The sequence below is a fragment of the Oxyura jamaicensis genome, chromosome 11 (genome assembly GCF_011077185.1).
Source record: "Oxyura jamaicensis isolate SHBP4307 breed ruddy duck chromosome 11, BPBGC_Ojam_1.0, whole genome shotgun sequence".
Classification (NCBI taxonomy): domain Eukaryota; kingdom Metazoa; phylum Chordata; class Aves; order Anseriformes; family Anatidae; genus Oxyura; species Oxyura jamaicensis.
In genome coordinates, this window is record NC_048903.1 from 20,889,100 (window position 1) to 20,902,718 (window position 13,619).

A 13,619-nucleotide genomic window follows, 5' to 3' on the forward strand; every position below is an offset into this window, starting at 1 on the left:
CTTGGCAGGGAAACATTGTTGGTCTTCCTTCTGTGCCCTCCTGGAAATGTGGTAATGAAGACAGCCATGGGTTCCTTTCAGTCAGACAGCCCCAAGGCAGTGATGCTGATGGGACAGCACCAGCATAGGCAGGAAAGGTAATGCTTTACTGGACACTGGGATCCCCTCTTTGGCCTCCACCCTTACCACACTCTACCGGCAGGACTGTGCTCTTAGGCCCCAGAAAAGTGGCAGTGCACTGAGTGCTTGTTCTTTCTTCTCCCTTCCTCCCTCAAACAACTTCCTTTGAGCTGCTGCTAGCAGGACCTGAATTTCAGTCCTGTTTTTAGCTTTGATGGGACCAAGACTCAAATATTATGTTCAGCTGGAGAAACCTTCTTGCTGTAAATCAGGCAGGACATCAAAGAAAAACAGCAAAGACAGATAGGTGGCTGAACAGCCTTTGCTTAAAAGGGAGAATTAAAGGTGAGAAATGTAGTAAGGGAATGTGTATGTGTGAATGATTCTCAGATACTCAAAGTGAACAAGAAAGTAAATTGTGTAGGTTTATGTAATGGGCCATGATGAGGGTTAATGGACTGGTATTAAAATAAATGAGTGAAGGTAGAGGAGAAATGTTGGAAATACCTATTTGTCTTGCAGAGAAAAAAAAAAAATGACCCAGTTGGGGCAAAAAACAGTGTTGATCAGCCCTTGTGCACTGGTGTAATTTCCAGTTTTGTTGTGATTTTGTTTTCACAGAGATCTCTGAGGACTCAGGAAAGAGTCTCTTGCCATCAGAAGGTGCAGAGCACAGCAGCGATCCCAAACCTGTTGCAGCCGATCAGAGCTCTGCCCGGGATGACTCTGGTTTCCTCTGCTGGAAGAAGGGGTGCAACCAGGTGTTCAAGAGCTCAGCAGCCCTGCAGACACATTTCAATGAAGTTCATGCAAAGCGGCCGCAGCTGCCAGTGTCTGATCGCCACGTCTACAAGTACCGCTGCAACCAGTGCAGCCTGGCATTCAAAACCATCGAGAAGCTGCAGCTCCACTCGCAGTACCATGTTATCCGGGCGGCCACCATGTGCTGCCTCTGCCAGCGCAGCTTCCGAACCTTCCAGGCCTTGAAGAAGCACTTGGAAACCAGCCATCTGGAGCTGAGTGAGGCCGACATTCAGCAGCTGTATGGTGGTCTTTTGGTCAACGGGGACCTTCTTGCTATGGGCGATCCTTCACTTGCAGAAGACCACACTATCATAGTTGAGGAAGATAAGGAGGAAGAGAGCGACTTGGAAGATAAGCAGAGCCCAACAGGTAGTGATTCGGGGTCGGTACAAGAGGACTCTGGCTCGGAACCAAAACGAGCCTTACCCTTCAGAAAGGGCCCTAACTTCACTATGGAGAAATTCCTAGATCCATCTCGCCCTTACAAATGCACAGTCTGCAAGGAATCTTTCACGCAAAAGAACATTCTCCTGGTCCACTACAATTCAGTTTCTCATCTGCATAAACTGAAAAGAGCTCTCCAAGAGTCTGCTACTGGGCAGCCCGAACCTACTAGCAGCCCAGACAACAAACCCTTTAAGTGTAACACCTGTAACGTGGCCTACAGCCAGAGCTCTACCTTGGAGATCCACATGAGGTCTGTCCTGCACCAAACCAAGGCTCGCGCCGCCAAGCTAGAGGCAGCTGGGGGCAGTGGCAGTAGTAACGGAGCTGGAAATAGCAGCAGCAGCAGTCTCTCTTTGGGTTCATCCACACCAAGCCCAGTGAGCACTAGCAACAATAATACTTTTACAACTACCAACACAAGTAATTCGGGCACAACTCCCATTCCCAGCCTGCTCAACCAGGTATCCAGCGACAGCTTGGGAATTGCTCCTATAGGTAACCCTGTTAGCACTAATATCTCCTCCCCTTCTGAGCCCAAAGAGGTAAACCGAAAGAAGCTGGCAGACATGATTGCATCCAGGCAGCAACAACAGCAGCAACAGCAGCAGCAGCAACAGCAGCAGCAGCAGCAGCAGCAGCAGCAACAACAAGCTCAGACCTTGGCACAGGCCCAGGCTCAAGTCCAGGCCCACCTGCAACAAGAACTGCAGCAACAAGCTGCTCTCCTGCAATCTCAGCTATTCAACCCAGCACTTTTGCCGCACTTTCCAATGACCACTGAGACCCTTCTGCAGCTTCAACAACAGCAGCATCTTTTGTTTCCTTTCTACATCCCCAGTGCCGAGTTCCAGCTCAATCCAGAAGTTAGCTTGCCTGTCACCAGTGGTGCTCTAACACTGACGGGCACAGGTCCGAGTTTGCTGGAGGACCTGAAGGCCCAAGTTCAGCTCCCTCAGCAGAGCCATCCACAGCTCTTACAACAGCAGCAAGGTCAGCTGTCCCTGTCACAACCTCATGTCCTTATACAGCAGAGCCAGCACCCAGAGAAGAAGAATAAATCTGTAGTGAAGGAGAAAGAAAAAGAAACCCCACGGGAAAGGGAAAGTGCAGAGAGGGGAGACAATAATGCAGCATCTAAGGAGTCTTTGCCTGATAACTTAAAGCCCAAAGACAAGAAGGACTTTGTACCAGGCAGCAATTCAGAGCCCTCCTTACTGCCTCCGCGTATTGCATCTGATGCAAGAGGGAATGCCACAAAAGCCTTGCTAGAAAATTTTGGCTTTGAGCTTGTCATTCAGTATAATGAAAACAAGCAGAAGGTGCAGAAGAAAAATGGGAAGACAGAGCAAGGTGAGAACTTGGAAAAGCTAGAGTGTGATACATGTGGCAAGTTCTTTTCAAATATCCTCATCCTGAAGAGCCACCAAGAGCATGTTCACCAACATTACTTTCCCTTTAAGCAGTTAGAGAGATTTGCCAAACAGTACAGAGAACACTATGACAAACTGTACCCGCTGCGGCCTCAGACCCCCGAGCCACCACCACCACCTCCACCACCCCCACCTCCACTCCCTCCGGCACCTCCTCAGCCAGCTTCTACTCCTACCATTCCTACTTCTGCCCCACCAATTACCTCTCCTACGATTGCACCAGCCCAGCCATCTGTGCCACTCACTCAGCTCTCCATGCCAATGGAGCTCCCCATCTTTTCACCACTTATGATGCAAACCATGCCACTACAAACATTACCTGCTCAGCTGCCACCCCAGCTTGGTCCTGTAGACCCTCTGCCTGCCGACTTGGCCCAGTTATACCAGCATCAGCTCAACCCTAGCCTTCTCCAGCAACAGCAGAACAAGAGGCCACGGACACGAATCACTGATGACCAACTCAGAGTTCTTCGGCAGTATTTTGATATCAACAATTCCCCAAGTGAGGAACAGATCAAAGAGATGGCGGACAAATCTGGGTTACCCCAGAAAGTGATCAAGCACTGGTTTAGAAACACTCTTTTCAAAGAACGCCAGCGCAACAAGGATTCCCCATACAATTTCAGTAATCCTCCCATTACCAGCCTGGAAGAGCTGAAGATAGACTCACGGCCTCCTTCTCCAGAACCTCAAAAGCAGGAGTACTGGGGAAGCAAGCGATCCTCCCGGACACGCTTTACTGACTACCAACTCAGAGTCCTGCAGGACTTCTTTGATGCCAATGCTTATCCAAAGGATGATGAATTTGAGCAGCTTTCTAACCTGCTGAACCTCCCAACACGTGTCATAGTAGTGTGGTTCCAGAATGCCCGTCAAAAAGCTAGGAAAAACTATGAGAATCAGGGAGAAGGCAAAGATGGAGAACGGCGGGAGCTTACAAATGATAGATACATTAGAACAAGCAACTTGAACTACCAATGCAAAAAGTGCAGTCTAGTCTTTCAGCGCATTTTTGATCTCATTAAACACCAGAAAAAACTTTGTTACAAAGATGAGGATGAAGATGGACAGGATGATAGCCAGAATGAAGACTCTATGGATGCAATGGAGCTCTTGACTCCAACCAGTTCCTCCTGCAGCACACCAATGCCCTCACAAGCTTACAGCACACCTACATCTTCAGCTAATGCAACCTCCTCAGCTTTTCTGCAGCTCACAGCAGAGGCAGACGATTCCTCCACCTATAGCTCTAAAGTAGAAGCTACAGATGAGAAACCAAAGCAGTCTGAACCTCCAAGTACACAGCAAAACCAAACTCAAGAGAAGCAAGTGCAACCAAAGCAAGAGTCTCAGCAGCAACAGGACCAAGGAGAACAAAAGACAAATTCAGCACACCAAAAGATTTCACAGTTATCCTCCCCCTCTTCATTACAACAGCCACCTCCCCCTCCTCAGCCCCCTCAGTGTTCTTTGTCACAGTCCAGCCCAAGTCCATCTCAGCTGTCACATCTCTCCCTCAAACCCATTCACACATCCACCCCTCAACAGCTGGCAAACCTACCTCCTCAGCTAATCCCGTACCAGTGTGACCAGTGTAAGCTGGCATTTCCTTCCTTTGAGCATTGGCAGGAGCATCAGCAGCTTCATTTTCTGAGTGCACAAAACCAGTTTATTCACCCCCCGTTCCTGGACAGAACGCTGGATATGCCCTTCATGCTTTTTGATCCCAGTAATCCACTACTTGCGAGCCAGCTGCTATCTGGGACATTACCACAGATTCCAGCAAGCTCCGCTACTTCTCCATCAACTCCAACATCCACAATGAACACGCTGAAGAGAAAGCTGGAGGAAAAGGCCAGTGCAAGCCCTGGAGAAAATGACAGTGGGACTGGAGGAGAAGAACCTCAAAGGGATAAACGTCTAAGGACAACAATTACCCCAGAGCAGCTGGAAATTCTTTATCAGAAATACTTGCTTGACTCCAACCCAACACGGAAAATGTTGGATCACATTGCACATGAAGTGGGCTTGAAGAAACGTGTTGTGCAAGTTTGGTTTCAGAACACCCGTGCACGGGAAAGGAAGGGACAGTTCAGAGCTGTAGGGCCTGCCCAAGCCCATAGACGTTGTCCATTCTGCCGGGCTCTCTTTAAAGCAAAGACGGCTCTTGAAGCTCACATCCGATCCCGCCACTGGCATGAGGCCAAGAGAGCCGGATACAACTTGACGTTGTCTGCTATGCTCTTAGATTGCGATGGGGGACTCCAGATGAAGGGAGACATCTTTGATGGTGCAAGCTTTTCCCACATGCCACCGACTAGTAGTGATGGTCAGAGTGTTCCTCTCTCCCCAGTGAACAAGAGCATGGAACTGTCACCTCGGACTCTGCTGAGTCCATCCTCCATCAAGGTGGAAGGGATAGAAGACTTTGAGAGTCCCTCCATGTCCTCGGTCAATCTGAGCTTTGACCAGACAAAGCTGGACAATGATGACTGCTCTTCTGTCAACACTGCAATCACAGACACTACAACAGGAGATGAAGGGAATGCAGACAATGATAGTGCAACAGGGATTGCAACTGAAACCAAATCTGCATCAGGACCCAGTGAAGGTCTCACAAAAGCTGCCATGATAGCAATGTCTGAATATGAAGATCGTCTGTCTTCTGGCCTGGTCAGCCCAGCTCCCAGCTTTTACAGCAAAGAGTACGATAATGAAGGTACTGTGGACTATAGTGAAACATCCAGCCTTGCAGATCCCTGCTCACCCAGCCCCGGTGCAAGTGGTTCAGCCAGCAAGTCTGGGGAGAGTGGGGATCGGCCCGGACAGAAACGCTTTCGCACTCAGATGACTAATCTCCAGCTAAAAGTTCTTAAGTCGTGCTTTAATGACTACAGGACACCTACCATGTTGGAGTGTGAGGTCTTGGGCAATGACATTGGACTGCCAAAGAGAGTTGTTCAGGTCTGGTTCCAAAATGCTCGGGCAAAGGAGAAGAAGTCCAAACTCAGCATGGCCAAGCATTTTGGTATAAACCAAACAAGTTACGAGGGACCCAAAACAGAGTGCACTTTGTGTGGCATCAAGTACAGCGCTCGACTGTCTGTACGTGACCATATCTTCTCTCAACAGCATATCTCCAAAGTTAAAGAAACCATTGGAAGCCAGTTGGATAAGGAAAAGGAGTATTTTGACCCAGCTACTGTACGTCAGTTGATGGCTCAGCAGGAGCTGGACCGGATCAAAAAAGCCAATGAGGTTCTTGGTCTGGCAGCTCAACAGCAGGGCATGTTTGATAACACCCCTCTGCAAGCTCTTAACCTTCCTGCTGCGTACCCAGCACTACAGGGCATCCCTCCAGTCTTGCTCCCAGGCCTCAACAGCCCATCCTTACCAGGCTTCACTCCATCCAACACAGGTGGGTATGGATGTTATCACACTACCCAGAGACACGGCTTAACTTGACACATCTTCACACAAGTGGATGTTCCCTTCAGAATGACCAGTAGTAGGATACTTGGCCCTTTAGTTAAGCATGTTTACTTGAGAGCAAATAGGCATCAAGTGTTTTATCTTTAATTCCTGAATTCAGTTTTTCTAGCAAAATCTGAAATAGAGAAATGTTGCATATCTTTGTTTTGCTAGCACAGACTTAAAATTCTGATGCACCTTCAAGGAAATGGAAAATAGAGGATGTATCAAATAGAACATGAAAAGGACTAATGTACTGAATGCATTGTTCATTATATCTTTCCTTTTGATACTAAATTCAGTTTATGCAATGCCATCCCAAGTTTTCAGTAATTCTGAACTGTTTCCAGGGAAAATGTAATGTGTCTGGTAGTAGTGGTGACAGAATCTGGAGCATCTTTATGTAACGCCCTTATAGTAACTTCCAGGACAAATCCTGATGGTTTGTTTTTGAGCTATGAGCTGGGCACTGTCTGTAAATACCTTCTCAGCCAACAACAGTGTAGTCATAGGATAAATCTACTTTTTGTTTTAATAGAATATTTCTTAACAGTACTGCATAACAAAGAAATTTGGCATAGTCCTTTGGATGGCCTAATTCCAGATATTGTACTTCGTCTTTTCAGGATGCTCTTTTCCCTTGTACCTGGTGGAGGGCTGGAAAGTATATGATGTATATATAGCAAATACTGTTGGCAGAAGGTACTATACAGTACACTAGACCTAGAAAAGTTGATTCTAAGATTATTTCACCCCTGCTGCATCTGTGGCATCCCAAAGATATGCTTGCATCTGAATTGCAGCTCATGACAGAGTTAATTGACATTCTCTGGGACACCTGCTTTCAGTTGGCAGACTTCTCTGTTTACTTCTGATGATACCTATTCAAGTTGCCTCTCACCAGGGCCACTCTGCATTTGCAAAGATATCCCAAGAACTGATTCTAGTGTCCTGTCTCCGCAACAGGCTAAGTCTGTCTCAGATGGAAAACACTGTCATGCCTGGTCCTGCTACAGCATATACCAGTACGCACCTTTGTTTTCTATACTGCACTGATATTGATCTAACACTATTAGACAGTGTCCAGAAACAATACCTTTCTCTTACTGTACTGAGCTAATTGGCAAATTATGAGTCATAATCCATGATATAATGTATAAATATTATCTAAGCATCTTCCTGGCTTCTTAATCAGAAACTGGGGTGATAGCAGTCTTCAAAAAGACTTTCTGACGCTTTTTGTCAGCAGGCCATTTTGTAAGGTTTTTTTTTTCAACAGATTGAAGAACTGAGTGCTGATGCTGCCAGGTAACATGATAGTGTCATATTAATCAAATTGCCTTCTTCACTTGTCATGCAGGAGGTAAATCTTTGGATAAGTAAATTAAAAAAAAAATAGTAACTGGCTTGAGCAGTTAGGTGGAACTTGGAACAGCTTATCTGACATTTGCAAGAGGTGCTGGTTGCAGAGTTGTTCACTATAAATCACATCACTAGAACCTGAAGTTAGTATGTTGTTACAGTGCAACTGGGTATAATACCCTAAAGAGAGCACTAAAGACCCGTGATTCAAAACAGGCATCCTTCTGTCCCCTGGGAAATGGCTCTGTTCAGCTTTTTCCACAACTATTCATCTCTGAAATACCTTCCGCTGGCAAATGGAAAAGAGTTGGGTTCTAGCCTTTCCAAATATAATCCACACTCTTGGAGTCAAGATCCTTCTCTCCACTGGAGCAGCAGAGGGGATTACCTTGTAGTGTGGTTGCTGGTGTTCATGTCAGAAGCAGAAGAGGTCAGAGTAAATTTATCTGGAAAAGTTTTTTATTAGGAGTTAGGGCCTCTGCAAGGCTTTTTTGCATAGTTACAGAACTCCTTCCACTCCCACCCTACCATGAGTAGATAAAATAGTTCTTGACTACAGTCCATTGTAATTAAACCATTTTTAAAAACAGTTGCTGTGAGATATTCTTCTGTCTGGGGCTGTTGCCCATTTCTGCTGCTTGAGTGTAGTCTTAGGCATGCGCCTGATGGGGATCTTTGTTTGCCAGGACATTTCCATGCTATTTTTTTCCAACAGATCTTAGTCCAGTGGCCAGAAGTAAGCCAAAATGATTTCTTTGGCAAATTAAATTGTCAGCCTACCACAGATCAGCTCTGTGCTGTTTACTTAGTACCCCAAGTTTATAACAAGATCTAAAATTACTTTTTTGTGCTTCAATATATATGTTGCCTTTATTTTTCTCCAAAGATCGGTATGTGTCTTTGGGAGATGGGGCTACATACTATGAATGTTAAGGGTAATCAGTGACTGCCTAGCCAGGACTAAGCTATTTAGAAAGTCAAACAGACTATTTGTGGCCTTTAGATAAAGCTCCAAAGGTCAGGCCATCTCAGCTCAAAGCCTGTCGAAACAGATAAGGCTCTGCATCCAGGAATGTTATGAATTAGTTGCTGCTCCTGTGCTTGAACCTCTCAGGGACCGTTCAACTAGGGAACATCAGTTTCAATAGCATCTATCCATAATATCCCTTTATCTGAAATCTATAAGGCTGCTGTGTCGAGGCTCACTTCATACCTTTACAAATCACTGTTGTCTCAATACAGCATCAAGAGCAGTTGCAGGTTTCAGAAGGGCTTTGCTTCAGTCATCACTGAATTCTCCAGGGCTCTTATCCTGCCTCTTCCTCAAGCCCTGCTGCTCACTTCCTTTACCAGGCTGTCCTCTGCAGCGCCACATTGGTTTTGCCCCTCCACTTTACTCAGGAGGCCAGCTCTGCATGCAGGTCTCCAAAGCCAGTGGGTGAATGCAACACCACAGGCAAATGAACTGTTTATACTAGGGTGTGGTGCAGCCAGGGTTTGAAGACTGCTCTGCCCCACTTTGCTGCCAACTGCTACTCAAAACATGATGCTGCAGAATGGTTGTTCCTTCGCTGTATTCTGAGCAGTACAAATTCAGTGGCACCCATAGTTACTGAATGAGCTACATTCCAGGAAAGGAATGAAGTTTGATCTGAAGAGAACGAGTCCAGGGGACTGGAATAACTCCACTGTACAGGGGACAACAGCTAGAAGAAAGTCTGGCTGAGGTTATAGAAGCAAGCCAGGTGCATTGTTTATGTTGAGTAGTTTCTTCAGGACATTTGCATCTGTTCAACTGTCTGTGATATGTGGAGGTTTTCTCTCTTTGGTTTACAGAATCATAGAATAAATTGGGTTGAAAAGAACCTCTGGAGGTCACCTGGTCCAAACACCCTGCTCAAGCAGAGCCACCTAGAGCAGGTTGAGAATAACTGACTCATTTTTGAAAAGGCAGTATTTTCTGGTTTGCTGTCACCCTGCAGCTGTGCATCACAAGAGAGATGTGGTTGGGCTGCCTTGCTTCCAGCCACAGGAAGGGAAAGGTGGGCACCCAGGGACCCAGGGGAGTGGAGAGGCATCTTGCTAGGGAAGCCCAGCTGCTCTCCAGGAGCCACATGGCTTCCCACACGCCAGTCCCCTGCCCTGGGTGCTTAGCCGCTCTCAGCACCAGCTCTCATCCAGCAGCCCTTCTCCAAAGCTCCTTCTACCCTTGAGCCACCTCAGGCTCCTCATCAGCCTTCCCGCACATCCGCTTTGTCCCCTCACCAAATGCCCTCAGCTGCCCCATCCCTGAGGTCACTCAGGTGTCCCTCTGCCACCTGCAGGGGGGAAACAGCCCCGTGGGTGCCGGCTGCTCTTGCCCTGAGCCACAGGAGCTCCTCAGCAGCTTGACACTGCTGCGTCATGGCAGATGTCCGTCTGTCCTCGCCAAATAAGGGGCAGTGCAAGGATCTGGATTACTGAGGGGCGCATCAGGCTTTATCCATGGTAGCTCTTCTTCGGACAACATACCCTTGGCCAGTGTTTTCCAACTAGAGAGCAGTCGATTTTGCCAAGCACTAGAAGCACACAGAAGCTGGCAGCTGCAGCTCTTCCCCGGGAAAGTGCAAGCTGATGAACTAGGAGAGAAAACAGGATGAGGAACGCATCCCTTCTCTGCACCCCTCTGGCATTCCCCACCTTCCTCCTTCCCATTTCCCCTGCCCCACTCCTTCGCATATGTTTTAAGTACTTTCATAACCCAGCACTAACTAGCTTACGTGAAATGGAAGATGGTAACACCGTCTCAGCCGCAGCATCATGGGCGGCCGTCAGGTGCTTGGCACTGCGTGGCCGTGGGTGACAGGGCTGACAGGCACCGGGGGGTGCGGGCATCCCTGTGCCCAGGGGAAGCTTTGTGCTTGCCACCTGCCCTGCACTGACTCCTCACCTCTCTCTCCTCCCTCTTGCAGCTTTAACTTCTCCCAAACCCAACCTGATGGGCCTACCCAGCACAAGCGTCCCTTCACCCGGACTCCCCACCTCTGGATTACCAAATAAGCAGCCCCCGGCCGCTCTGAGCTCGCCCACTCCGGCACAAGCCACGGCGGCCGTGGCCCCGCAGCAGCCGCTGGCAACAACCCCACAGCCGCAGCAGCAGCAGCCGCCCCCGCCGCAGCGCAAGGAGAAGGAGAGCGAGAAGGCAAAAGAGAAGGAAAAGGCACCCAAGGGGAAGGGGGACCCCCTGCCAGGGCCCAAGAAGGAGAAGGGGGAGGCGCCGGCAGGTGCCCTCTCGGCCCCGCTGCCTGCCATGGAGTATGCGGTGGAGCCTGCCCAGCTGCAGGCACTGCAGGCCGCCCTGAATTCGGACCCCACCACCTTGCTGACGAGCCAGTTCCTGCCCTACTTCGTCCCCGGGTTTTCCCCCTACTACGCCCCGCAGATCCCTGGCGCCCTGCAGAGCGGGTACCTGCAGCCCATGTACGGGATGGAGGGGCTCTTCCCCTACAGCCCTGCACTGTCACAGGCGCTGCTGGGGCTGTCCCCCGGCTCCCTGCTGCAGCAGTACCAGCAATACCAGCAGAGTCTGCAGGAGGCATTGCAGCAGCAGCAGCGGCAAGCGCAGCAGCAGCAGCAGCAGCAGCAGCAGCAGCAGCAGCAGCAGAAAGCGCTGCAGCCCAAAGGAAGCCAAACCCCCGTACCCACGGGGGCTGCCACCCCGGACAAAGACCCTGCCAAAGAACCCCCCAAGCAAGAAGAGCAGAAGAATGCACCCCGTGAGGTGTCCCCCCTCCTGCCCAAACCCCCAGAAGAGCCCGAAGCGGAAGGCAAGGGCGCGGACTCCCTCTGCGACCCCTTCATCGTCCCGAAGGTGCAGTACAAGCTGGTCTGCCGCAAGTGCCAGGCGGGCTTCGGCGACCAGGAGGCGGCCAGCGACCACCTGAAGTCCCTCTGCTTCTTCGGCCAGTCCATGGCGAACCTGCAAGAGATGGTGCTTCACGTGCCCACCGGCAGCGGCCAGGGCAGCGGCTCGTACCAGTGCGTGGCGTGCGAGAGCACGGTGTGTGGGGACGAAGCCCTCAGTCAGCATCTCGAGTCAGCCCCGCACAAACACCGAACAATCACAAGAGCAGCAAGAAACGCCAAAGAGCACCCCAGTCTATTACCTCACTCTGCCTGCCCCCCCGACCCCAGCACCGCATCTACCTCGCAGTCGGCCGCTCACTCAAACGACAGCCCCCCGCCCCCCCGGCCTCCCCCGGCTTCCCCCCACGCCTCCAGAAAGCCCTGGCCCCCGGCAGCCCCCCGCGCCCCGCCGGGGAAGCCGCCGCCGCCGCCTTTCCCTCCTCTCTCCTCATCTTCAACGGTTACCTCAAGTTCATGCAGCACCTCAGGGGTTCAGCCCTCGATGCCAACAGACGACTATTCGGAGGAGTCTGACACGGATCTTAGCCAAAAGTCAGATGGACCGGCGAGCCCGGCGGAGGGGCCCCGGGACCCCGGCTGCCCTAAGGACAGTGGTCTAGCTAGCGTAGGAATGGACACCTTCAGATTGTAAGCTTTGAAGATGAACAATGAAAATTTAAATAAAAAAGTTAATAACAAACCAATTTCAAAAATAGACTAACTGCAATTCCAAAGCTTCTAACCAAAAAAAAGAAAAAAGAAAAAAGAAAAAGCGTGGGTTGTTTTCCCATATAACGATGCCGGTGGGTTTTACATTTCTTTTTTCCTTTCCTTTTAATAAAATAAAACTTAAAAAAAAAAAAAATCTGTTACATTTGTCCTTTCAAAGGTACTGTTGGTCTGGGAGACGAAAGCCCGTGCTGCCTCCTTACTGTCTTCAGAGCTTAAGCCCCTTGTATATTGCCCCTTTTCAATAACGCCCCACGTCGATAGCACAGCAGAGGCCGGCATGCACTGTATGGGAAAGCAGCCCACCTTGTTACAGTTTTAAATTTCTTGCTATCTTAGCATTCAGATACCAATGGCTTGCTAAAAGAAAAAAGAAATGTAATGTCTTTTTATTCTCAGGTCAATCGCTCACACTTTGTTCTGTTTTCAGAATCATTGTTTTATATATATATATATAATTTCTTTTGTTTGTTTTTGGGGTTTTTGTTTTGTTTTGTTTTCGTTCCAGAAAAGGTTTTTTTTTTTTTTTGTTCGTTTGTTTGTTTTTTTGTTAATTTAAAATGGGCAGAAAGTATTCAAGAGAAAATCAATGTGAACTGCTTTAGCTTTTCGGGGATTTTAAGGGTAGCTTTTCTGCTGAAGCCAATTTCAAGGGGAAAAGTTAAGCACTCCCACTTTTCAGAAAAAAAATAAACCACAAAGAGTGTTGAGGACTCGGAGCTTAAAAAAATAAGTTTTAAAACAACTGACTTTCTGTATTTATGATAGATATGACCATTTTTGGTGTTGAGTAGATTGTTGCATTGGAAATGAACTGAAGCAGTATGGTAGATTTAAAAGAAAAAACCCTTTTGTGTACATTTAGCTTTTGTATGGTCCAGCTGACGGCTTCTCATTTGATGTTGTCTTGTTCATTCCTAGCCAGATAGATTGCAATCCATTGACTCGCCTAAGCTTTTCTCCCCTTTGTACCTTTACTCCCCGTTTTCCCCATCCTGTAATCTTCCACTTATGGTTGCTACCTTCATTTCTTAGAGGGTGGTTGCATAATTATTTTATAAAAACTAAAGAAAGAAGTTCAAAGGGTTTTGGGGGGTCAGTAGGATCCCTTGCAGAATATTTTTTGTTGGGGGTTTGAAACTTTTTAAGGCGTATACATACAATTTACCTATGTCTGTTACCCTTGTGCACTTATCTCTTTCTTGTTTTCCATTTTTCCTGTTCTTTTTTTTTTTTTTCCTCTTCTTTTCCTCATTTTGTAAATGCTTCAAAGACTCTGTTCCTAACTATAAACATTTGTTTCTGTTTGTGTAATTAGGCTGCACTCTGTTCCTTCTTTTGAAAAAAAAAAAAAAAAAAAAAAAAAAAAAA

General features: G+C 48.2%; 1 protein-coding gene across 5 annotated transcripts in view; it reads left to right on the forward strand.

Moving 5' to 3' along the window:
* The window catches only part of ZFHX3 (zinc finger homeobox 3), a 475,206-nt gene extending 461,610 nt beyond the window's left edge, over positions 1–13,596 (forward strand). For 4 of the 5 annotated variants that reach the window (XM_035336639.1, XM_035336636.1, XM_035336637.1 and 1 more), the window contains 2 exons: positions 742–6,219; positions 10,586–12,171. In XM_035336639.1, coding sequence (XP_035192530.1) covers positions 742–6,219; positions 10,586–12,171 — 7,064 coding nt within the window. Of the gene's footprint in view, positions 1–741; positions 6,220–10,585 lie in introns of all 5 variants that reach the window. The other variant, XM_035336635.1, reaches the window with a different exon arrangement.
* The last annotated feature ends 23 nt before the right edge of the window (positions 13,597–13,619 follow it).